This window comes from Carassius auratus, chromosome 36 (genome assembly GCF_003368295.1).
Source record: "Carassius auratus strain Wakin chromosome 36, ASM336829v1, whole genome shotgun sequence".
Classification (NCBI taxonomy): domain Eukaryota; kingdom Metazoa; phylum Chordata; class Actinopteri; order Cypriniformes; family Cyprinidae; genus Carassius; species Carassius auratus.
The window spans coordinates 2,046,924-2,074,738 of NC_039278.1; the positions used below are offsets into that span (position 1 = coordinate 2,046,924).

At 37.9% G+C, this 27,815-nt stretch overlaps 1 protein-coding gene across 1 annotated transcript; it reads left to right on the forward strand.

The window, feature by feature from the left end:
* The first annotated feature begins 1,189 nt into the window (after positions 1-1,189).
* Positions 1,190-27,172, forward strand: pparg (peroxisome proliferator-activated receptor gamma). The gene is made up of 7 exons (XM_026220745.1): positions 1,190-1,324; positions 12,840-13,148; positions 13,376-13,545; positions 17,570-17,708; positions 20,965-21,164; positions 24,040-24,508; positions 25,608-27,172. Exons 1-7 carry the CDS (start codon positions 1,279-1,281, stop codon positions 25,853-25,855), a joined length of 1,581 nt encoding a protein of 526 aa, XP_026076530.1. The 5' UTR covers positions 1,190-1,278; the 3' UTR covers positions 25,856-27,172.
* Positions 27,173-27,815: the final 643 nt, after the last annotated feature.

Sequence of the window (27,815 nt, forward strand, 5' to 3'; positions counted from 1 at the left end):
AACTTCAAATAATTGCTATAGCTATTACCGTGGATTTCAAAGTCAGCAGCTGAGGCAGAAAGGTTTAATTATAGACGGAGTGAAAGTGAAAGAAACTGCCCACGCTGAATCTATTAAAAGTTGACTGAATATACTTTGATACCTGATGTAATGGTTACTATAAACGAATATGATTTGGGTTGATTGTTTGCCAGCTAAAAGCAGCGGTGCACTTCCTCGTGCAATTTCACATAAAACAAACCCGTTCGTATTGAATTATTCATTATTATTTTACATCCGGCTGTATGAATTTCTCCTTATCAATATTTGGCTAAATGCCTAAATTACTAGTTTAAGCGCTTGAAGCAGTTTTGGTGATCTCGCCGGGTGTAGGTAGAGTAATCGGACGTGCATAGTTACGTAAACTTGGCGTCATGCAGTTGATTCGGCACAGATTTCTGTGGCTCTTCCGCATTGCTCCACGCGCTCCAAAGGTGTTCCCGATGGGAGGAGAAAGAGAGTGACTGCGTCTCAAAGCTCACCGAGCTGCCTAACTAGACCCTACTACCTAGGCTTTAGCAGATAATCAGAACTTTGTGTCTGTCATTTACAGAATGTATACGTATAAGAATATTTTTTGGCCATCAAAAGTACATGCAAATAACAATAATATATATATTAATATATTTATAGGATATATTTTTTTTTTTAACTGTGTAGAAATACTTATTCTACATCATGTTTTAAACAGGATAATTTCATGAATTGAATATGTTTGCAGCGTATTTATATTGTTTATACTGTCATTTATTTTGTCTTTAAACGTAGCTGGATCTTTACGCGTGCAAAATTTTTGGGCACATCTATTATATGCGCGCGCGTGTGTGTGCGTGTGCGTGTGTGTGTTGGGGGTGGGGGGGCGGGTTTGGATTAGCGCAAATAATCTTCCAAGATGAATGCTGTCTAGGTAGGCAGCTCGCTTGGTTTGAGACACAGTCACGAGTAGTTGTTGCCCCGCGCATCTCTCGCGCCCTGACTCCTGTCTCTGTAGCTCGGCTCGAGCCGAACCTGTTGCACGCAGCCTGCTGTGGAGCTCTCGCGCGCGGCCGGACAGCAGCAGAAGTCCCGCATCTCTCACACAGCAGCAGAGGAGGACATATCTGGAGCGTCACTGAACACCTTCACGAGACCCCTGCAGGTCAGTGCACTCACTCACAGACAGACAGACAGACCACCTCTAGTGAGCAGCAGGTGAATACTGTGCGTTTACTCTCACACTGCTAACTCTAACTCACATATATGCTGCACAGCCGCTTCACTATCACAAAGCCATCATTTACATCGGGTAAGTGTGAGCCAAGATCTTAACACTTTACATGAATTATAGCATACACTAGGCTTTTTAAGATGAATTCTGAGGATCTGTGAATAAACTGTGGAGTGACAGGAGAGTGTAGTTTCACAGATTTGAAAAGATCTCAACAATGAGGGATGTTCAGGAAAATGTCCTGTTCTGCATGGCTAAGATTTATGAGTTGAGACACCGTAACATTATTGTAAAATCTTTACATTAATACTAGACTACACTAGAAATCACCAGAATTAGCAGGGATGTTTCTGTCTGGGTTTATTTACTGGAAAGTGTTTGGCTGTTATAGTAAGTAAGTTACAGTACATTTTGATCAATATGGAGGCCACAAAAAGTATTCAGACATTTTGGCTACACTGTTTGAATGTTATTGCTTTCGCCTTATATATAGATACAATAATACATGTTTGTTAGATGATACTTGATGTGTTGTTCAGTTATATTTCTCTTAAATGACCAAATAGTTTATTTTTAAATTTAGATTTTTCTTTTCTACTTTCAACCTTGTTATAAAGAGACCTCTACAGAGAACTGATTTTTCAGCAAACACAACAGAAACTATATTTAAGCTGAGATTTAGACTGAGATTAAGTTGTGTTTCCACATGTAGTGTTTGTGAAAATGTTTGCTTAACAGAGTCATTACTTTGCAAGTTTTAACTGAGTAAAAGTTCTTAGTGTCAAATTTACAAAAATACTGTCAAATAGCATTTACTAGTTATTAGATGTTTAACATCGATGTAAAGCATCATTATGGAGCTAGACATAAGTTAATACATGAAAGCTTAGTGTTGTTTTCTATACACTGCGGCGAGTGATCGCTGGGTTTGGTGGAGCACTATTCTCTGGTTCAGAACAACATCTGAATTGTAAAAATGCTGTAAAATATATTGAAACTGATCAAGTTGCCCAGCTAACATACTCTTTAAACTATAGATGTGTGTATGTAATATCATGTCACGATCATTTGAGTCAGATGAAGTAATTTACTGTAATTACTGTGCGAATGTTTTAATGTCCTAAAGACGGACACATCATCAGTATTTATGATATTTGGTTATTATCACAGATTTAAAAACGGATGTGTTTGTTTGTTTGTTTGATCGATGAGGGCACAATATGAATAAAGGCTGACATCGGCTAGTGTAAGTTTTATATATGAACTACTGTAACATAAAAAAAGAACAAAAAAGTATTTGCTGATGTAAGCTCCCTTTAAATCAAGAACTAAAGTCAGATTCTTGTGACAGTCACAAATAGCGACTAACGCACAAAGTCTGGCCTGCTGTTATTTAGGGAAATCAAAGAACCTTATGACATTTATGACGTGTTACAAAAATTGCGAAATTAATGTGAAACAGTGGTCACGAAAAATCTTATTCTGCTTTACCCGTAAATCTGAGGTCAGCTTTGTCATTCGGTTCAGACTGTGCTTTTGCATAGTAAGTAATCATAAAAGTGGGAGGGCGAGAAAAAAAAAACAGAAACTGAAAATCGAAATTGAAAAGTTTTCTCAAAGTCCTGACCGTAATTGTTGTGTGTTTTATTGTGATATGTACAATGCACATTTATCTGACAGCGGTGTGCTGTTTACGTCCTCATTGTGTCTGTGTGTGTTTACATGTACAGTCCAGAAGCATGAGACTAGTGAATATGATGATCCTGTTGTCTGTTTGAACACAAATGCTCCATTACAAACTGTATCATCAGTATTATGTATTGTGATTATAAATATGAACATAAATTCAATATTTTGTCTCTTTGATGATCATGTTCTCCAGCATGGTTTATAAAAAACATCTTGTGTTTCAGTGGAAGCAAGACAATTTGATTAGTCTTCTAGAAATCGAAAATTTGTATATATATATAAAATGTTGGTTTCACTTTATTTTGATGGTCCCTTTAACACATTATGTTGACTACAAGTAATGAGTAAAACCTACACTGTAAAAAAAGATTGTGATTTTAACAGTAAATAACTGTAAAAATGCTACAATAAAAACCTGTTTCTCTGGTTAACAGTAAGTTTCCATACTATATTCAGTGAATAAATCTAATTACATTTAATGTAATTTTACAGTAAAATACTGTTAAAAATAAATTTCTTGGAGGTGAAAAAGAAAAAGTCATTGTATAATTTACAGTGAAAACCATAAATTGACACTCCCAGAATCCCCTGCATGACACTTCATATTTAATGTGTGTTTTTTTTTTTAAATGAAATAACGTTTTTTCTTATCAGTTGTGTACATAAGGTCTTGACATTTACATATTTGGCAGATGCTTTAAAAGCAACTTACTGTGCACTCAGCCTACACATTTTTTATTTATTTTTAATTTGTATGTGTGTTCCCTGGGAATTGAACCCACAACCTTTTGCTGCTAATGCAATGCTCTACCACTGAGCCACAGGAACACTGTAAAGCTCACATCTAATATTGTTGATTTAATGGGATGGGGTTTAGTGTGTGTATGAATGATACTGTGCCCCTTCTGTATTTAAGTATTGCCCTCCTCGGCTCGTAGAAAAACTGTCTGTGATGAGCTTTGGTTCATCATGTGACTTTCTCATCACCACCAGTTTTAAACATATATTAGTACTTAAATATGTTGGTTTATTAACATTAACTCAGTTAATGAAATATGCTATTTTATTGTGAATTTGAGTTAAGTCTGTAAAACCTAAAATGTTGCTACCATATTTTTTGTACGGAGAAGTTCTGGTAAACACAGCTGCTGGTATTTTACGGTAAATGTCACTGATTTTGTTTATAGTGTACGTCTACTAACTCTACTTTAGAGTATTAGTAGAGTATTAGTAGATTGTTAGGGTTAGGTTCAGAACAAATTGATATGTACTTGTAAAGTTATTTGTAGTCCGCAGAATGTCTTTTGGGAGACCGTGACAATGAAGAGTTAGCAGATACTCAGTCTACTAATAATCTGTTGAGAGTTAGTAGACATGTAGGAATGTCTAAAACGGCCCATCAAAATAAAGTGTTACCAATCTTTCTTTGGTTGAATTAGCGTTTGAATCTCAGATTTGTGGCTTCAGATTTTAGCATGTTGAAAAGCTCAGGGAATGTTCAGTGAAACAAATCCAGCCGTTTGAGATGAGACTGTATGACGTGTTATATAACTGGCATGCACCGAGTTGGACTTTACCCTGTTGTCATAAATGTAAGGTGTGGAAATCGCAGCAGAAACCCTGTTTACACTGATTTTGAAGGGTAAAATGCTTGTCCCTTTGTGCTGCACACGCTGCAGACAGATTCTTGCACTTTGCCCATTTATTTTTGAAGCACTGAAAACTACAGAGACCTGAACACCAAGTAAGCACTCAGTCTTCACGTTACAGCTTTTTCAGAACAAGCTGAGTGCAGTGTGTGTGTGTGTGTGTGTGTGTGTATTTGTCTGCATCTTGCGTGTGTGTGCGCATTTACAGGAGTGGCTGTTTGGTTTCAGCGTAAAGATGATGGATGGCGTCTCTTTTGACATGGACCAGATATGCTTTAGTGCATTATCTTGCACGTGTTCGCACACAGATTGCAGGATTATACAGAAGCATTGACATCATTAGAGGCCGTAAGCCACACCTCATCCAAAGATGTCTCCTTCGCTTTGCATTTCAGTGGGCTGGAACCTCATTTCCAAGAACCAGTTATGGCACCATTGCATGCGTGGAGACATATGCATGCGTGGGCTGTTTACGATGTGTGTGTGTGTGCTTTAGTTATAGTGATGATTTCTTTTATTTAGCTGGGGCTAATTAATCAATGCTTTTTGGTTACATTTTAATTCGACAGTCCACTTTAGACAGTAACTTTGCCTCTACATGTCAGCTAACTCTCATTAGTTGACTGTTAGGTTCAGACTTAATAGAATAAGTTAACATGCACTTGCATAGTTAGTTACATTTAAGTGGACTATCAAAATAAAGTATCACCTGCTCTTTTTTTTTTATCAATTAAGTATAATTTTTAATCCAACCTGTAAATTATGCATGTTACTAAAAAGATTTGAATACTCACATTTCAGAAGTATAGAAAATTACATTAATTTCAGAACAATGTCTTTCATATGTCGCAACAATGCATTTAAACACAAAGTGTTTGTCATTTTGTATGTTTTTCCATCCTTAGCCTAAACTTCTTCAACCAGCTAAGACATATTTCTATAGATGGTGTGCAAAACTACGATGCTTTTGTAATTGCAATTGTAATTTCTGTGTAAATGATTTGTACTTAGTATTTTTGGACTGAAGTGAATTTTGGTTTTGTGGTTTTGCGAATGCTTCAGACAGAAATCCGTTCTGCTCGTGTGTCATGAATGTGAGTATACATTCTTATCTCCTGCTCTTATGGCGTTTAATTACAACCGTGATGCAATTGTTCATAAACAAGCGTACAATGTGAAATGGAGCACTTAGGGTGAAGTCCAGAAGGCCCCACGGTTTCAGGTCGTATCAAAGACTGTAATTCATACTGAAGGTTCGATGTCAGCAAGACACTAAACATTCAGCTCGTCAGCTTTTTGGGAACGAGCTCCGAGTCTCTTCCCAAAGATCTTTCACAGTAGCGCCGTTGGTGCATGTTTTCAGTCATGATGTGACCAAAACTAAACCTCTCCCCGCTTTCCTGTCCACATCGAGGAACAGGGAAGACCCTTCCTCTCATTTCATGGGATCTGTAGCCGGAGCGCATTATGAAGGCCTTGACAGAGAGCATGTTCCTTCCTTATCCGTTTAGGAAGCTCTGCGAAACCCCCAGGAGAGCTGTCCACCGTTAACTCATTCCTATTAAAAGTAATTGGGAGAAAGTTCATGTCCTTAGATGTTGCGCAAGTCCAAATGCTTCAGAAGCTTCACAATTCAGCTTCGTTTTTGCTCAAGTCCCTTGTGAACGTTTGGCTTTAACATCAGAACAGATTGTTTGTCCCTTACTCAAATGTCCCGTTTCGAGATGAATCTCCAGATGAGTCACCGATTGACATGAATCCATGGAAATGGGTAGTAGTTCATGCTGGACCTTGTGTGTTTGGTGCATATTTCTTTATTCACACACAAAAAGAAGTGTATTTTGGTTTTGGGGTTCCCCTGTAGTCTCTCGCCTGAAAACTCATGCCAAGGGCAGTAAAAATAACTGAATGACTTTAATCAGTACACGTTTATCAGTTATCTTGACACATCTCAGCTGAAAGTTTCAGACGACACGTGAACAGCCTAATTTTACTTTTGCCTCTGTTTGTCACTTTATTAGAAGTGCTGCTCGTATCCGACGCTCTTCTGTGAAGAGAAGTGGAACCAGCAGAGTTTTGAGTGAGAATGAAGCAACAGGAAGTCATCTGGCTAGCCTTACACCTCATAGCAGGACCACATGATACTTAGCTGTCTGCACTTTTGCTGAGGCCGTGAAGTGTCAAAACCAGCCTAAAAAAAACAAAATCTTCAGTTCCTGTTCAATTTAATATAACCACAGAAATAGCCACTCACTTGCCCATTCTCTTAAGTCAAAAGTTCAGTGTACTTTATCGACCCGAATTGTCCAGGATCTTACCTCAGGAGAAGCTCTCGGGTCGTGAGGGTGAGATATAGTTTTATCACATGCTGTTGTTGGATGTGTGTGTTTTTTTGTTGTTTTTTTTTACATGTCTTGGTTTGGGTGCAGAGTTTATCTTCCTTTTATAACTGTGTACTGAAACTTGTCGAAACGGTCTGGACGGCTATCAACCAAAGTGTTGAAATAGTGAAAAGATTTCATAATTAAATTACAGGCCAGTGTTTCGCAGCAGTCCTTCTTGTAAATCAAAATAAAGAAGCCAATACACAGAGTTAGGGAATGCTGATGCAATGCTTTGAAGGGACAGTTCACCCGAAAATACTCATGTTGCTTCAAATCTGTATGGTAAAAAAGAGAGAGCGATTTAGAAGATGCAATGTAAAAAATAGGGCACACTTTTTAATTGTGAAGGAATTTTCTATTTATTTACCTGTATTTTACATTTTGCACTTTGTTGTCTTGTGTTCTTGTATATATAGTGTATCAAACCATCGTAGCTACTATTGACTTCCATTGAATGGTGGAAAAACACTGATACTTTTACAAAAATTATTGTTTTATTGTTAAACATAAAATCATGTAGTTTTGTCATTTTAAGAACTTTTATTTGGTTGGGGGGGGTGGGGGGTTTATCCATTTGAATGCTTTTCAGAAGTATTTCGTTTAAAAAAACAGTGGGTGGTTATGTATGGTAAATACTAATTACTTGTAATTAAATGCTTTCCTTTCTTATGATGAAAAGCACTGTGAAGAAATCCCCGAATGAGCTCATTTTTGAACACGTCAGAAAAATAAATCAGGGTCCACTCGTGCCATGGTTAAGGGATTTATGCCAGCCTACTTAAAATGTGGTCAGAAACTCGTATGACGCGACACCTGCATCAAAGTGGCACATGCATGCTGTGCAAAATCAGTACCAGCCGAGTAGGCGGCCAGACGACTTTGTCTGGCTAGAGACTCATAGTGAGAGGGCAGGGGTCAGGCTTCGGTACGGAGGTAGCTGTAGCTGAGTGCTGAGGTCAGGAAGTCATATGTTTCTGCTTCTTCTGCCTTCTTTGACAAAGCTTTGAGGTCAGGTTGGGTACTCCCCCTCCCTGGAGACCAAGACAAACTCCTCCATCCTTCTTCTGAGGAAAGAGTTGCATCAGGTGATAGTTGATACAGCGAACTTCTGCGAATAGCTCAAAGGATTAGTTCAGCCAGCGGAGAAAATCGACATTATTCACTCGCTCTCAAACACATATTCTAGAGTTTGTTCTGTAAAAAAAGAAGCTCATGTGAAAGTAAACCAAGCACATTTAGAGCCGCATTCACACTGAAAACTGGCAAGCTGACACATTGTGCCACTCTTTTCCATTACACAGACTGACAAAGAGAGCAATTGTGGAGCATTTTAGAAAACTCGCAATATAATACAGTGTTTTTGTGAGTTTGCGTCTAATTAATGATGCAAGACCAAACTAAATAGCTGAAGGTCACATGTTTGTTTTCAAAGCCATTTTGTCCTGTACAATCATCGGCTAGGTTTTGTAACACCGTAGAGAGTTGCGTATTTCAGGAACCTGAGAAAATAAGAATTGTGCCCTATTATCAGATTTTGAGAAGTGTTATCATTCATAGAATCGCCATTGGGAATCTTTCCAGGAAACAGAAGTCATTTCTGTGTGCGGTAGAGTCCCTCGTCAGCCTGTGCTCGACGTGCAGATGCCTGGAACCTGAATGCAGCCGAGCAGGTTCTTCTTGTACGCGCTCCGCTTTTAACGGCGATTGCCTTGGCTTCTGCAACGTATAGTACAAAGCAATTAAAAATCACACGTGAGCCTAGAAATGACACTTTAGTAGGTGAACTTTCATACTTTCCTGGGAGGGGTGACTTCTGATGGTCTAGAAACCATTATTTTTTGTGGGGATCTTTCTTGCTTTAAACAGTGTGGCTTCATTCTTTTTCGACTTGGCGTTTATTTGATGTTCTTAGGAAATAGTGAAAAACATCACAGTCCTGTTGCAATAGTGTCCCTGCGGAATAGATTTCACATAACAGACTGCTTTGCTTGACTTACTAACATAAGCAGTGAAGTCTGTACAATCACAATCAGTATAATACTAGCATACTGTTCAGTCGCATTAATCTATCCCAGTGTAATGTTAATCAAACTTAGCACTCCAGAGATGTGCTGTTACTTTATGCATCAGTGTCTGACAAAAAACAAACGGGTGAAAAAGTAACTATTTTCAGCAAATATTTGGATATTACTTTGAGTAAAAACCCTGAATCCACTGACAGACCTAATAAACATCTAGTTGTTTTATCATCAGAAACAGATTTCTGAATCGCTGCCTGCAGTTCTTCAAGTCGATGTTTAGTTTTGAGTTTTGTCTCAGCTTCCACATTCACTGCAAGATCAGACTTGGTTGGAGGACGCAGCACTGAAATCTCTCCATTAGGGGTTGGTTCACGTGGTGTTTGTTGTCTTTTGTTAAGATACAGGGCATTAACTTGACAATTTATCATGTATTGTTATGTTCTATGCGCACGTCATAACGGTGCAAACAGTTTGGGCCAATGAAAAGTACGACGAGTTGAGCACCCCATTGTCCCCCAGTGTCTCTCAGAGTTATGTAATGAAGAATTTGCAAGTGCTGGCTAGTGATAAGCTGTAGATATAGTCGTAACACACTGCGGTGTCAAAAAATACAGGTATTTCGATGGGCTTGTGGTTTCAACCAAAATATCTCTAGGTTTTCAACCACTTGAGTCAATGGAGAAGTGAAGGAGAGTGTGTCTCACTAAACTAAATTTCTGACTATGCTGTGACAACTTTTGCCAACAAGAGCAAATGATGTTTACCACATTTCAAAACGGGCATGTTATGAACGGAAACCTTTTACTAAGAATAGACAGTTCTACAGCTCGCTGTATCAAGAAAAACTGACAAAAGACAATTGGGAGTGGGAGGTTTGCCGGGTTGATCGCATCCCGATCGGACGGATATAAGGATGTGTAAGACCTGTTGGTATTTATGGAAAGTCACTGGGAACCTTTCCAGGTATCTCACTTCATCCAGGTTCACCAGTGAATAATATCATCTCTCGTGTTTAGCATGAATGGAAAGCTGCTGTTCCAGTCTGGTGATGAAAGATTTTCGGGTGGGAAAACTTTACATTTAAACCCCTTTATGTCGTCCGGACAAGACCAGAACTGTTTAATCTATGTCAATTATAGGTGTAATCCCTGAAAAGAGCATTTGTTGTTGTATATGTGCTTTTCTAGGGGAAGAACTGTGTATTAAAATCTTGGAGAATCAAGTGGTTCACACAATTTCTGCAGTGTGGACCTTGATTATTAAACATTTTGCGGGGCCGTCATTGATGGGTTAACCACGTTAAACCTCGGTTTATTATAAACTACGATCTTTTCTCTGTATTTGTATTCTATATTTAGCTGTCTGCCGGTCTCTGAACCCTTTACAGAAGAGCCCGCATCTTAAATTCAATATTTAAAAACCATTCAGACATTTAATAACGTATGTCACGTGAAATGAGTCCCTTTGCTTTAAAACACTGACTTCACTATAGGTGACTGTACAAACATTGTAATGCTACGCCCAACAAGGGATAGGCGCTGCTATTGATGACAGAAGGTCTCATATGCATTACATATGAAATTTACCTGCAAAGAATCAATTAAACTAAATCTGTGCTGTTAAATGAAGTATAGACCACCAAAAGAGGAACACAGAACAGATGGCAGAGATGTGGCATCACACTATATAAATAACACGTAGTAATATGGCATAATTCTGTAAATATCTACATGTTAAGAGCTATAATTCAAGGAAGGACAGGAAACACCTTGAAGCTGCTGCAACCTCAACACAAAAACAGCTTTTTCACCAAGCAGCTTCGTTTTTGTCATCGCCACAGTAGAGCAATGATGCTTTTAAAGGATTTCAATGGGAAAAGCAAACTGAACTAAAAAAAAACATGTTTTTAAACCAGTCAAACAGTTGGTGTTGCTGGCCATGATGCTCAAACAAACAGATCAGTGTTTTGAAAGCGACACACAGCGTTACACTTTTCTAGGAAATCAACCTACAGTGTCTTACACTTTAATTGTTTCTGCATATTCTACAATGAAGCGATTACACACGTCACCTTTAACTATACAGTTGCTGAACATCCACACTTTAGCATGTGCCTCTGCGATACAGAAGGACAATGTCCAAGGACAAACAAAATGTGCTTATAACCATTTTTGGCATGTATTTCTGATATATGCAAGCCAGAAAACTGAATCAGTAACTCTATTCTGGTGTTTTATAGCTCATTTACACGTGATAGAATCAGTTAGCGTTAAATGCTGAATAGGAGCTAACTAGCAAGGTTATTTTTTTTCCTCCCTGCGGTTCCTTTTTTCACACAAACAGTCTGTATAGGCCAGTCTAATTTAGTAATTCAACACTTTCAACATCTTTAAGTGTCAGCACAAGTGTTTTTTTGAACCAGGAGCGGAGCTCATCTTCTCGGGGGCTTGATATCTGAGGTGTTTAGACATGTTATACTGTAGTGTTTCATGTTTTCGGAAGCGTTATAATGTTTTCTCTCTTCTCACTTTCTTTGAATGTTTTCTCACATGACATTTAGAGGTTTTGCACATGTTCATATCATTTATAAAAGTGTGCATTTGTATTTATCAGGGACAGTACATTGTTCATTTCATCTGTAGTCCCTGGAAAACTACAAGTACTTACTATGGGTTTGAGGTTGAGTTCTGGTTAATGCTAGTTGCTTGTATTTACGCTTAAGTGTTACCAGTTTTTTATTATTTAAATGCAATTAATTAATTATAAAAATGTAATATTTTAATGTAAATATTTTACAGTAGTAAAATACACTGCAAAACGTGGTAATTGTTACCTTAAAGAGCCTTTGATTGGTTTACATTGATATATGTGTGTGTGTGTGTGTGTGTGTGTGTGTGTGTGTATAGGTTGATTCATTGCTGTAAACTAATATTTTTTACTAGTTAATTTATGTTAGCTTTTTCTGTGTAATTTGAATAATTATGAGAATTACTATGATAAAGTAATCATTGTCGTTCTTCTTGCTGAAGATTAGTTACTTGACTTAAATCAGTTTTAATTATCAGTAACTTGAGTTATATGGTTATAAGCAGATTTTATGTGACCTTGAACATTGTCCAGCGTGGATGCTATTCCTAAAGATATGTAATCATAAAAATCTAAAGATTGAGCAGAATTTGCACACCTTAATAACATGTTTACATTGCATTTGACAGTAACAACATTTCTAATTTAATAACTTTCACAGCAGCAGAAAGTATATTCCTGTCCTTGATTGCTCTGTTAAATCATAATACATTAATTACATTTAAATATAAAAAAGGTAATAACGGTAAATTATTCACAATTAAAAGCATGCAAATCTAACCCTAAATTCATAGTAAGTACACATTGTTAATTATATTATAGTTATATGTGTGTAATTACACTGTAATAAGGACATAATAAAATAAAGCAATATCCAGAATTATTATTTTTTTCATAAAGTTGAGACCAAGGTATCACAGATTTTATAATAACTCTAGTACACTTGAAAAATGGTAACCTGCATTGGTTTCTACTTGATTTTACCCATAGAATTGAGTTTTGTTGGAATAAATGAGTGTATTTAGGTTGATTCAGTGAAATTAAATAATATTTTCAAAAACAGTTCACTTATATTTGACTTTTTCAGTGTAGCTATTGTATTTTTGCCAAAACTATCATTGCAATGGCAAATGTCTATATATATTACGCACAAAATATGATGTAGCTTATGGAAAAGCTTGCTGTGAATGATCTTGGATCCAGAGTTGTTGATGTTTTGAGGGTTGCCTTTGGCCTCATTCTGCGGCTGGTCTTTCTTTGGCAGACATGGTGGACACGCAGACGTTTGCCTGGCCGGTGGGATTCGGCCTGAGCGCTCTGGAGCTGGACGAACTCGATGACAGCTCGCACTCCATGGGCATGAAACCTTTCTCCACGCTGGACTACACCACCATCTCCGGCATCGAGTATGAGCCGAGTCCGCCGCAGAACGAGATGCCGCACATGATGGATCTGACGCAGATGTACAACTACAGAGCGCAGGAGAACTACAGGATGCAGGAGAGCATCTACAGAGCTCAAGAGAGCAGCTACACTGCTGAAGAGAGCAGCTACAGAGCACACCAACACCAAAGTACGCTTCAGTTTGACTCATTCACTGGGAACAACTGTGCGTGATGGTTTTCCAGTACACAGGGGATAGTTCACCTAAAAATGATTTATTCACCATTTCTTTATGTTTGGGTGAATATTCCTTCAAGCCTTTTATTTGTACCCTATTATGTAGAGTAAGTAGCCGTTTGATTAATGCATTTTGGTCCAACTCTCGATACAAACCTGCTCTCTTTGATCTGTTTTCAGATTCAATCAAACTTGAACCCGAGTCTCCTCCACAGTTCGTGGAGAACAGCCTGTCCTTTTCCAAACCTCATGAAGATCAGTCCACCTCCGTGTTAAACATTGAGTGTCGTGTGTGTGGAGACAAGGCCTCTGGCTTCCATTACGGTGTTCACGCCTGCGAGGGCTGCAAGGTAAGCCTTGAACTCTTTAAAGATCACTTCTCTCATTAATAACACTGACTACACTCTCAGGAAAAAAGCTGTCACTGGGGCTTAGAGAAAGTGTCTGAATCCCACACTAGCTGTCATGAATCCAGGCCTCGTTTGGTAGATGTTTTTTAAGAATGATTTGTTATTTGCATGCTCCATCTGCCGTCTTTTAGCACCGGATGCACAACAGGTTCTGAGCACAATGTACAACGCTGCAGTTCGGCCGCCTGAAACCACACCAGAAATGGTGAAGATTCACTCATTACTGCTAAATTACAAAGTAACATTTTAAATTAAATGAGAAATTTTAAATATTTTCTAAAAACAAACTCCATATAAAAACTCCCATGTTATTTAATTTTATTTTTATTATGTGTATTTATTACGATGTACTGAAAGTGTAAATAATATGTGAATGAGAGCTAGTACGCGCAATTTGTGGGCTTCAAATATTAGCAATTGGATATTTTATCCTGCTTTTTAAGAATTTAATACATTTTAATGACTATAAATGTAGCGTTTTTCATCAACTATTACCTTTATAATAATTGTAATAATAAGTAACAAATGAATAGAATATAATAATCACAATTGAAGATTTCCATTAAAACATTTAACTGAAAAAGTATATTTATTTTACATTTTCGGTCCCGTTTGGAATCTGAGCGTCTACAAAAAGTCACATGAACAGTGTCTTTCATTTACTCACATTTGAGCACTGAAAAATGTATTTTACATTATAACATTTCATTCATATAGTGTTCCTGTAGCTCAAGTGGTAGAGCATTGTGTTATCAAGCGCAAAGTTGGGGGTTCGATTCCCCGGGAACACATGATAGGTAAAAATTGATAGCCTGAATGCACTGAAAGTCGCTTTGGATAAAAGCGTCTGCTAAATGCATAAATTTCATTTAAATTTAACATTTCTTAGTTTAATTTCCACGTTTGAACCCCAGATTTTAAGTGTGAAGCCCTTTATAGATTTGGAAGTGAAATGTGTACGCTAACACATAACTAAAGCCCGTTCACACCAACAACGACAAAAATATAAAGATATCTGTAATCGGAGTGACAGGGATGTGAGTCGAGTGGATCCATCTGCAAGCTTTTATTAATAAACATGGTCTAAACAGGGACATCCAGAGAGCTTGACAAAAGGGGTAATCCGTGAGGAGCAAACACAGTCCGAAATAGCGAGGCAAATGGGTAAATCCAAGATACACAGGCAAGAATCAGAAACCTGGAAATCAGGAAACATAACGAGACTTGCCTAAGAATATAACCGGACTAAGAACTAGACTGGGAACTGGCTCCGTAACGCTGCTATCGGCTAAACAGCGATAAACACAAACAATACTCTGCAGCTTGAGCAGGAACTGAATGGGTCTTAAACAGGTGACAAGGTAACAAGAGAGACCAGCTAATCAATGATGAGGGACAAGGAACAAGGGAAAACAGAAACAAAGGGGACCATGAACACTTCAAAATAAGAGTCCACAAACCAAGACTGGGATCATGACAATAACTATAACTGTTTCATGCATGACGCTCAATTCTAGCTGAATAATTAATTCCACATCATCTCAGCGCACAGAAGCCAGTGGGAGTTCAGCATCTTACGGGATGCAGAGAGGTGACAGCTTTTGTGGGGTTCAAACTCACCACTTTTTGCTTTTCAGCTCAGATCTTTAACCAACAGACCACACCGCCCACACACACACACACACACACACACACACCAGGAGCTTTGAACAACCGAATGCGTTAATACCCCGAACACACCAAGCTCTTCCAGTCATTCTGATAAATTTAGCACATCGAACATCGAATCGGTTCTCAGACATGCAGATAAAGTCTGAAAATGCCCTGCCTGATACATCTGAACCTGTCTGTCACTTCAACCGCAAACCCCTCTGCAAGTTTCCACTGTGGCAAAAATATACATGGGCAGAAAGATATGTCTCAATAAGAATAATCATTTGAGTGGGTGACCCAGACATCTCAGGTGCTCACGTTTCCCACACACTCAACATGTGCTCTTTGATGATACATCTTACAGAAGCTTCAAAAGAGCTCCCCAGTTAACACCTTTTATACGCACAATATAAACGCCATTTATCATTTAGGTAAAGTGTTGATGTGAAGAATTTGCAAGCAGATGATCCTTTAAAAAAAAAAATGCAAATCTCGTGGTTAACCACATCCCGCTCAATGTGTTGCATTCGTCGAAAAATGAAAGGACTTCGCCAGAACCGTTTTATGCGCGCCTGTGTGAAAAACACATTTCGGAATATGCTAAATTTGGGATGTTCCTACACCAGGGCTTTACTATAAATGGAACCAATGCAGGTATTGTTCCGCCGTCCCATCACTTCACAATGCTCAGAGATGAGTTCAGCCAACCAGGCTAACTCATTTAGTGTTCAACAATAGAAAGCCACGGTGTTATATATTTTTGGCCTACAATGTTTCTAAATTTAAAAGAGGAGTGATCAAGAGGCAGAGTAAATGCATGAAAAACATCCTCTTTTAAAAGGCTCTTTCCTGTGTGTATAGTTCTCACATCGGTATGTATTTTTCACCTACTTAAAAATACTTCATGGAGCCAGTCTTTGACTACACCAGTATACGAAAATGTCTACCAAAAATAGATTCGGTCAACGTCTTTTTGTGCCCCGTATTGTTTCCACTTTAACGGACGCACTCTAATGGAAATGGCTTCTACTCTTTTTTTTAAATGATCATTTTTTAATGATGCACATTTGCCGTTGCAGGTGTTTGGGGAGGTCCAACCGTGTGGGTTTTCCTAATAATCGCACAGGCATTCTCTATTAATGATCTCGAGCCAAGACAAACACTACCAATAGTTGTTTTCTGGCCAAAGTCCAAAGCAGGCAGTTCTTAATGATATATTATTTAGATAAAAGCGTGCTATCGTGAGACCTCAGGTTATCTTTGAGTGTGTAATGACTCGAGTGGCATGTCGTACACAAATCACTCCAAGGGCCTGTGGTTTGCTTTTTGGATTGAAGCATAATTAACTACGCGGATTGGATTCGAAGCGAAGATTTACTCTGAGGATATGTACGGAGTATCACTGTATATTTTCATATTATACAATATCCATATTCCATGTGATTCCAGTGTTTGTTTGTTTTTCAGGCAAAAGATTATGTTATATGAGATCAGACTGATTTGTGAACAAATAATTTTTAGTTTTCAGGTTTTGAGAACTGAGTCAAACTAATTAACTCAAAACAAAAAAAAAAATGTTCAGACGTTGTTACTGCTTTCATAAACTAAAAGTAGAGCGGGTGAGGATATAAAGGTTTACTTTTTCAGTCAGTTCCTCACACATATCTGCTATATATATATATATATATATTAGATTCAAGTCATATGGTCTACTTTTATGATACTGAGGGCCATGTTTACTAGCAGCTAGCCTTCTTCTGGGGTTATAAAGGACAAAATGTCAGGATTTGCACTGAAAAGCCATGACCTTCGTCTGAGCTTATTGCGTTGTAGGAGTTTGCATGAATTATTGTTTAAGTGAATCATGCAAGGTGATTTACTTTAGATACTTTCTTAGTATTTGCACTACTCCCAAAAAAAAAAGCATTTTTTTTTTTCTGATGCTAATTTATCCTGTTTGGTAAATCTTTATGGCACTTTTTCATGCTTTTCGAAGATCCAAAGCTTCAGTCCCTTTTTGAGTGTAAAAGAGCAGCTGGTACATTTCTCCAGATGTTTCCTTTTGAGGAGTAAGAAGGTTTTCATTTAGAGGTTTTCATTTGGGCTGAAGTTTTCCTGTAACTAATGAAACACGCTTTAGTGAAACGTAACTATTAGTGGCAGCTGGTAAGCGTTCGGTCTATAGGAACTGCTATTGTGCTTCTTGACAATAAGCTGAATAGATCAGATGTTTTTTTAAAGAATTGTAACAAGGCATCAGGAAAGCCTTTTCCCCTTCCTTCCTAATGACATTCCTTGTCTGTTTTGCCAGGGATTCTTCCGCAGGACCATTCGCCTGAAGCTGGTCTATGACCACTGCGACCTGCACTGCCGCATCCACAAGAAGAGTCGCAACAAGTGCCAGTACTGCCGCTTTCAGAAGTGCCTGATGGTGGGCATGTCACACAACGGTGAGCTGAGCATGAACCCGCGCTCATGAGAAAGGCCCTGCCGTTTCAGAGAACTGGTTTCTGTTTGAACCACTCGAGGCAGACTCTTTCAATGCTACGCTCTGAGACAACTGCACTTTGCCTCATGTGCCTTGTTGTTTCCTTTGTGTGGTCTCCTGCTGCAACATATGTGGCATTTCTTTCAGAATGTGCAGAGTGTGTGTGTGTGTGTGTGTGTGTGTGTGTGCGTGTGTGTGTGTGTGTGTGTGTGTGTGTGCGTGCGTGCGTGTATGTGTGTGTGTGTGTGTGTGTGTGTGTGTGTGCTTGCATGTGTGTGTTCGTTGCCTCCGGGCTGAAAGGCAAAGTGACACCTTACTTGCAACCCTGCGACCGCATGAGTCCTGGTTAAACACCTCAGTGTGGATCACCACATCATTACCATCAGCTGATATCTATCTATCTATCTATCTATCTATCTATCTATCTATCTATCTATCTATCTATCTATCTATCTATCTATCTATCTATCTATCTATAAGTGTGTCTGTCTGCTGTATCTATTTTTATAAATGTTTCTGTTTTTATTTTAAATTCTTGTGTCCCGCCCCCCCCCCCCCCCCCATAAACTTTTATGAAATACAATAAATATTTGTTTATATATTTATGTTTAAATGTACAGTTTTAATTTGGTAGTCTATTTTCGCTTTTATTTATATTTTATTATCATTAATTTAGTTTTTTCTTTAATGCTTTTCTTCTATCCTTTCCATTTAGTTTAAAGCAATTTTATTACAGATTATTTTCCTAAAGGATCTTATACAACGATAAGCATCTTATAAATAAATCCCATGTAATTATACATGTTTAAATGTACAGTTTGTAATGTTTTTTTTATCTAATGTTTTAGTTTGCTAGTCTGTTTTTCCCTTATATTTAAATTGCTTTTTAAGTTTTTTGTTTGTTTGTAGTTGTTTTCTTTTATTCATTCATTTCATATTTTCCATTTTTTAGACTACATGTTAAATAATAAATTCTATCAAATTAAGATATTTATTTATATTTATGCTTACATGTATGGTTTTGTTATGCTTCTCTTTTTTATTTTATTTTTTTATTTTTTCCTTTAATACTTTCATTTCCTCTTTTCCATTTAGCTTAAAGCTTTTATTCCGGATTCTTTCTGTGAAGGCTCTCACAAACCGTCTCTGTAAACCTTGCGCTGTGTTTCTCCGAGCGCGCTGAAGTTGATTGCAGGTGTTATGTTGCATGCAGCGAGGTCAGTCAAGTTTAGTGTTATCAGCTCGCCACATTCCCATTGGCTTGCTCTGTTTTCACTCCTCCCCTTCACACGCTCTCTCTCTGTTTTTTCACGCACATTGTAGTGGTTGGTTGAAATCTGGCTGGGATTTGGCCGCCTGTCTCTTTATCAATGATTCATGAAAGCGTGGACAGGCCGCCACAAACATGCTGTGTCACTGGCCCTGGCCTCGAGCCAAGCACATCAGGAGAAACATAGACCGACTAGTTTACAAAAGGAGTGATAGAAATCCACACGTCATCTCAATCAGCAAGTCGAGGCATATACATGAAAAAAATGATGTTTCACAACCATTAGGAATATTAGATAACTTCTGCCATTCTGGCTCAAAAGCCGCATGGGTGACAGACTTCACAAACCCCCACCGAGCCAAACACAGCCATCAGACAATCCCGATCAAAGGTTTTACAAATATTTTCACATGTGAAGAAATGTATAGACAATTTCATCTTCTGCATTAAATGGAGGGCACTTTTGCACATTTATCTGTCTTACTAGCGAAGGTTTGTCGGAAGACACTTATAAATGCCGATTTCAGCAGAGTTCACGTTCAGCGTATTTTCAGTTTCATGCACAGAATGCACAGATGTCTTATGTCCTTGTTTCTGTTGCCTTTGATCACCTCAGTCGTCCTAGATTCGATAGAAATAGGCACAGGGTTCACAAAGTTGAGATTACAATGCACAGATGCATTTGGTTTTGGATGGCATTGTTAGTTTAGAAGCTGTGTATACTTCAGGCCACTCATGTGATCATCATAAAAAAAAATCCTTACGACATTTCCATGCAATACTGAAATGAGTAACTAATAATGATAACATATTTTACATTTGAGATCTTAAAGGAATAGTTCACTCATAAATAACATTCTGGCATTTTTATTTTCACTCACTGTTATGTCGTTCCATACACATGCTTTTATTGTTTTGTTTCCCTGGAACACAAAAGGAGAACGCTTTTTAAAGCACACTTCTATTCTGCGTTTATATTCTACTCTGTAAAAATTTAAACAACCATATGTAAAGTGCATTTGTATAATGGACAAATCAAAGGTTTAAACCTGTTTTGTTCAGTTCATCTAAACGCAGAATTAAATTAAATTAAATTAAATTAAATTAAATTAAATTAAATTAAATTAAATTAAATTAAATTAAATTGACACTTGTTAGTACATAACAGAAAATATGATGCATATTTAAAAAAAAAAAAAAAAAAAAAAAACATGACAGAGTTGTTAAAGTCTTTTTAGTTGTAAGTAAACAAAATTAAATTAAAGATTGAGTAATAAAATGTTTAGTTGAAAATTATAGTTGAACATTTTTGGCTTATGTCCAAAGAAAACATATTAAATAAATAATCTTTTTACTTTGTATACATTTTTTATTTGAACCAAATCAAGCAGTTAGTCCAAAAGTTGGTCCAAAGTGTATATTTTTGTTCAGTGACGGCTGTAAAGTGTGGAAGACTCTGTCCTGTTCTCTTGGTAATTATTACATATGGAAGGACAGAGATAGAGCAGCGTAAAGATATGTCTAGATTACTGCAGCGGCCCATCAGATCAATGTCATGTGCACATTTTACTGTTGTATCTTCAATCTTTTCAGCTTTCGCATTAACATGACAAAAATTCAAGCTGTTTATAATGGACCCATATGGACACTGAATTACTATACTACTGAATGTACTGAATGTCTTAAAAGATACCATCATACTAAGTGTGTCGAAAACAATATATTTGAGAACTTCTGATTAAATATTCCTCGTTGCTTTAGACAGAAATGAGAAAGTAGGGCGCTGTTTGAAACGGTCGTGATGACCTGTGTGCTAACATACTGAAACGCTGAAAACAAACTCCCACACAATATCCCCACAGGCCCGAGATGTTCAGCGAAGACTGCGAACATGATGGATCTGGGATTTGGGGGTTTTCAACTGTCTGTTTGTTTGCTTTTTTCCCAGCCATTCGTTTTGGTCGAATGCCCCAAGCCGAGAAAGAGAAGCTCTTGGCGGAGTTCTCCACTGACGTGGATCACATGCATCCCGAATCGGCTGATCTCCGAGCCCTGGCCAGGCAACTCTACGAGTCCTATCTGAAGTACTTCCCCCTGACCAAAGCCAAGGCCAGGGCCATCCTCTCAGGGAAGACCAGCGACAACACAGTGAGTCTGACAATATATGTGTAGATGCCTTTTACTGGTGCAGAAATCTGAAACCATCACAGATAGCACTTTGTAGCTGTCTAGACGCAACACGAGGAGCAGTGCACTTGAAGCGTAGCCTAGGCAGAAAATCAGGTTTCCAACGTTAACTGAACACACAGATAATCTCACGCCATGCCTTTTAATCATGTCCTCTATTGCCGTCCACAACCAATCATAAACAACGACAAGAACATTCCCTAAACCAAAGAATTATTTCCTGGTTGTTATTCCAATTTTGGAGAGAAACCTATGGAACATTCCAGTTTTGTTGACAGTAGAAAGAAGTTCAAATCAAACATACCACACATAAAACGCCTGCATCACATGTCTCTTACAAGAGATATGACCAAGGCTGTTAGATGCTTGTTTTGACTAATGCAGCCAATGATACCAAACATCTGCTCTCGTTGGAGGAGAAATATTTATAAAGGCACAGACTGCAGAAAGACTGTCCTATAAAAACATTAAAAGTAGTATGGATATAAATCTATATATCAGAACCTTTTTAATTCAAGCTTGATCAGTTCCACATTCTCTGACTCGAAGGAAGCTGACACAAAACGAAAGATCAGCTTGGGATTTCAGAGACGTGTTTTCTGTCCTAACACGAGAGTAAACACTGAGAGGAGTTAGAGTTAGACAAGAAGAGCTCATTCTGAGTCCATCTGCAGAAGACCTGTCATATTACTGCCTAACTTGATTTTGAGGTGGAACGACATGTTTGAAATTATTACGTAGGAAGTCTTTTTGTTCAACAGCATTTATGAAGTCATCGCAGTATCCCTCCTCAATATGAGAGTTAACTTCATGTAACAAAGTTAGTGCCATTAAACTGGCTGTTTTATACATCAGGTAGCTAACAGCGGAGATTTAGCGCTCTTGCTGAATACTTCAGTCGGACACAAATTTCAAAGGCTGTGAAAGTCAAACTGAGCATAGTTAAAATAGGACAGTCTAAATATGTTCACCTTGGTCCGTTCATGTGAAAGTGTAATCTCCCTTTAACATTACATCTTCGTGAGATACACAGTAAGCAGTGTTGGGGGAAGTTACTTTTAAAAGTAATGCATTACAAAATTGCGTACAATATTATAAAGTAACTAACTGTGTTACTGAGTTATTTTCAATGCGAAATTATGTATTGTGTTACATTTGCGTTTCTTTTTCTCAAGGCTGGGCTTGAATGTTTGTTTTTAATATAAAAAAGTTATATTTTTGGCAAATGTAAAAGCCCTTCCACACCAACAGTGAAATTAAAAAGATATCTTCACTACTAAATTAAAAAGTAATGCATTCCTTTACAAGTTACCTGAAAAAAAAGTTATCTGATTATGTAACTCTTGTTAGTTGTAATGCATTGCTCCCAACAGTGGATGTAACTCGCTGGATATTAAAGTGTTTGTTTTAGTAGTGTTAGATATTCGATTTAGCTGAAACCTAATACTTATATTTAAAAGTGTAATCTGGCATCCTTTGGTCACTGACATGTAGTGCTGCCCTCTAATACTCGACTAATCGCTAGTCAACCATAAGAGGGTTGGTCGACCAAAATTGTATTAGTTGCTTAGTCGGAGGGAAAGAAATCCAGATGTGAAGTCACGCGGTTTCGTGGCGGACAAATCGTTAAAGGCTAGTCTATGGTAATACCTTACATAAGGCAGGACATCCAAACGCTCATTCATCCATCACAAATGTGACGTATCATCTTACATGGCTTCTCACTGTAATATTAGCCAAGAGAAATGTGTGCTATTGTGTCTGTGTGGAGCTGAACAGTAGCTTACTCCAGGACAGATGGAGGCGCTGCTGCGCTCATTTACTCCTAAAATATTTTTTCATTTTTGTTCATACAGAAAAGAGTAATACATCTCTCAAATCTGTGAAGACTCTGTTTATTTGTGTGCACTCACAATAAAAATAAATAAATAAAAAAACACATAAAATATTGAAAGCAAACATGATGCACTTTCTGCCGTCTCGATCTCTCTGAACTTGAGCTTGAAACACTGTGTATATATTTGCCTTACAGAGATTAAAAAAAATCTATATATCTATAGAGAATGAAATGTCTACTTTCAAAATTCAAATGGAAAACAAATATTGTCAGAGTATGTAATCCGTATGAAACACGCAAACAGCCACGTACACTGCGGAGGTGACGAGTCGGTGTTGCCGATTTCATCTCTTAAATCGAAAACAAAGAAAGCACAAGTTTATCAAATTATTAAAATATTAATGCAGCCTCCTTACTGTTTTTCCTGATTCATTCATAATCAATACTTCTTCCGGCGCACTGTGGCAAGCTTAAATGGTTTATTAATAAACGTACAATTAGTTGATTAATGCTTAAAACGAAAACGAAAAGTTCTTAGTCAAGGGCAGCCTTACTGACATCTATTTAGTCTTGGGATAGTTTAGATCACATCTGTAGTATCCTTCATGGCCTGGGGAACAGTTCGATATTGAGAAGCCGCTGTGACTCGTTTGGTATTTGAACTGTGACACAGCTAATGAACAGCTTGAACCTTCTTGCATAGAGTATGTTTTGGGCCTACATCATCCGCAACAGAGAAACCTTGAGAAGTTTATATTCAACCAATGCCAAGATATGCATTTATATATTTATGTTTTCATGTTTAGAGCCAACTCTCAAGTCTCAAGTCCGAGTCCAAAAACTTATTTTCAGGAGGACTTGGACTCGTATGAGCTGGTCTCGGCTAGTCGTTGAAAATATGGTCTGGTTTTGTTTTACTACGACATAGTTTGTTAGTGGAAGCAAGCGTGTCTTATTTGTATTGCGAATTCTGTAACGTACACTTCTTCTCGTTCACAGCCTTTCGTCATTCACGACATGAAGTCTCTGTTGGAGGGCGAGCAGATGATCAACTGCCGGCAGATGCCCATGCAGGAGCACAGGAGGGCCGACATGGGCGTGATGCACGAGGTGGAGCTGCGCTTCTTCCACAGCTGCCAGTCGCGCTCGGCCGAAGCCGTCAGCGAAGTCACCGAATTCGCCAAGAGCATCCCCGGCTTCGTGAACCTGGACTTGAACGACCAGGTGACGCTCCTGAAGTACGGCGTCATCGAAGTCCTCATCATCATGATGTCTCCGCTCATGAACAAGGACGGCACCCTCATCTCCTACGGTCAGATCTTCATGACCCGCGAGTTCCTCAAGAGTCTGCGCAAACCCTTCTGTGAAATGATGGAGCCCAAGTTTGAGTTCTCCGTCAAGTTCAACATGCTGGAGCTGGACGACAGCGACATGGCGCTGTTCCTGGCCGTCATCATCCTGAGCGGAGGTGAGTCCTGCTTCAAGAAGACAAACCTGGTCAGGTTTCATTACTCTGTCTAACCAACGAGACAAGCAGATGATAAGATTAACCTCAGTTGCATTTTTACTTCAGGTCGACCACAAGCTCAGTGACTCATGATACAATCTCCACTGAGCTTAAACCAAACTCGTGTGATCTGAGCTATCACAAAGTTGTGTCATACCTCAATTTCAATGAAACCATAGCTAGCAGCCGTATATTTGACTCATTATCACGATTCTTGTTTAATTCACACTTCGGCAGTAACCGCAAGGCTCTGCAAGCGTGTGCAGTGAGGTTATCATCGTGTTTTATTGTTGACCAGTTGACTGTCGTTTAATAAAATGCTAAGCTTGAACTCCGGTGATTCCAATACTTGATCAAATATTCTGTGGAAGATTAAAATATGAAACTAAAGGAAACCTAGAGAACAGGTGAAGCTAAAACACTGGCAAGGAAAGACAGGAAGAAGGTCAGAAAGAAAATGAAGCCCAATTTATTTAAATTTAATTATGTTATTATTATTATTATGAATTCAATTATAAACAACCTGTGTGGAATTGTAAAAAAAAAAAAAAAAAAAATTACAAATTAAAAATTAAAAATTGAACAAATAAATAAATGTGAATATACATTGTGGTATTTTTTTTTTTTTTTTGACAAAATATTAATTGATGGGGATTATAAAACATAAAACAATTGTGAAATATTTGTATAATTTACCTTATTCAAACAAAAAAAACGAGTTTTATTTTGTAAACGTTTTAATGTGATGTTTTTATCAGAATAATGAGAATTTGGGAGTGGGATGGTTATCGTCAATGATTATTGTCATAATATTATTTAATACATTTTTTATTTATTTTTTAATATCTTTTTTAAAATAAATAATTGTATTTAATTTTATATTTATTTATTTTTATTTTTTATTAATTTTAGTTTAGTTTTGTGCCAAAATATGACTGAAACACCTGAAATTCTTCATGAGATTCACCTAAACAAATCTGTAGCACAAATCTCTTTGGTCTATTATAATTCATGTCTCTGAAGAGACAGGCTGATAATCTTCTCCGTCTTCCTCCGGCAGATCGCCCGGGTCTGCTGAACGTCAAGCCCATCGAGGATCTCCAGGAGACGGTTCTTCATTCTCTGGAGCTGCAGCTGAAGATGAACCACCCCGACTCTCTCCAGCTGTTCGCCAAAGTGCTGCAGAAGATGACGGACCTGCGTCAGCTGGTGACCGACCACGTCCAGCTGATCCAGCTGCTGAAGGAGACCGAGGTGGACTGGTGCTTGCACCCGCTCCTGCAGGAGATCATGAGGGACTTGTACTAGTGTGTGCTCTGCAGATGCACACTGTTTCGATTCGGAGGTCGGTTTACTGCTCTGTTGTAGTCGGTGAAGTTTTTGCACTGTAAAAAAAAAAAACTTTTGTCAGCAGAGGAACTAGAACAGGGTGTTACGCGTTTGACAGCGGCCGCTTTGAGATTCGTTTCAGGCTTTCCAGAGAGCCGTGCCCAATGCAGCGGCGCTGGTTAAAGAGGACACCACCACTGTGAAGATGTTTTACCAGCTGATTTAAAACCACACGTGTGTTTGTGCATTCAGAGCTCTTACAGATAAAGCCACGCAAACATAAGTCACACTCCATATTTCATTTTTAACAATGACATAAATACAGCGTTGTGCAAAAGTCTGACACCACTCTGCAAGCTAGGGATTTTTTATTTAACCCTTAAATTAAGCATTTAAGAAAAGAAAAATAAAGATAAGTTTTCTAAATGACTAGAAACATATAAATACATTTTAATTTCAAATAGTGACAATCACCATGTTGAACTCATTTAATAGAGATTTCTCCAATTCTACTGATGTAATTTCTAATTCGTAAATGTTCAAGTCATACTTGACATGCTTCAAGACGTTAACCTGGTGATTGTCACTCTTTTATATTTAATTTATTCTATATTTAAATTAGTTTTATTAAAAATCAATTAGAAGGAAGAACTTGTGGTTTCAGACTCTTAGACCCTGTTTAATGTTTGGCCGTTATCAAAGAGTTTCAAAGAGCGCTAACAGAGTTCACATCTACAGGATCTCCACATATACGTTTCCGATGTTTGTTCATTTAGGGCTACAATAAAAGTTACTTGTCTTGGATAGAAAAGAGAAAACTAAACACACACACACACCACTATCATCAGATGAACCAAAGAGCTGGGGTTTGTCTCAAACTATGCACAGAATATATGAATATGTAAGCATGTAGTTTCATTTTAACCACTGATATTTGTCACAGGTGACAATTTCCTCTTTTTTTCTTTTTGCTAATACGTGAAGCAAACACAAGCCATACTTAGATTATTTTCATCTGCTCTTTTTGCCTTGAATTCTGAATTAAATGTGTTGTCTTTAACATATATGATTTTTTTATCTGGGGACTTTTTATTTTTGTTTTGTTTTATCTTTCTCAGTCAGGATTTCTTTTCCAAATCATTCTAAAGCCTTAATTTTTTTTTTAACTAAAATTCATAAAATGTATGTAAATAAAAAAATAAAAAGGGGATTATCTTTCATAAATTTGTAATGACGTGTAAGCCGTTTAATGTCGATTGTATTTGAATATGTAAATAAATATTTTCAGTGATATGAGCTGAGGCTCAAGTGTGTAGTTTCTCCTCCTCTGATTGACATGAGACATGTTTGAGTCGCTGCTCACCTTTATCACGTCCGCCTACGCTCCTGCAGTGTGTGTGTGTTTAATTAATGTCTTCCTATTGAAGTGTTGAGCAGGCTGGGTGCGTGCAGCTCCGTAACACGCAAAGCTACTTTGAGTCATTATATCATGCTTTTATTGCGTGTGTGTCTGAACACACCCTGTTGTGATTGCAAAACGTGAACTTCACGGCACCCCGCAGCAGATGCATATCTCCTCTGACAAAATATGATTTCCAGCTGGACGGGACAGGAGTATTTCTTTCTTTGGTTACACCTCAGTGTCAAGTGAAGGAGCTGGAACGCTGAAGGGCGTTGGGTCTGATGCTGTTTTCGGGGGTCGGGGAAGGGGAAGTGGGAGACTGGCATCATTCGTTCCTGCTGAGTGATGTCTTTCACAATCTCCTTAAGGTCAAAAGCATTTTAAAACAAAACCAGCGAGCTTAAACTAGATGTGTTTCAAACTCTAAACTAATGCAACTCACCTCAATCAGAAATTTGCCACAAAATATGATTATTTTTTAGCTAATATATGCATTTATTACTATTTAAAAAAATAAGTCGTTTAATTTAAGTACAG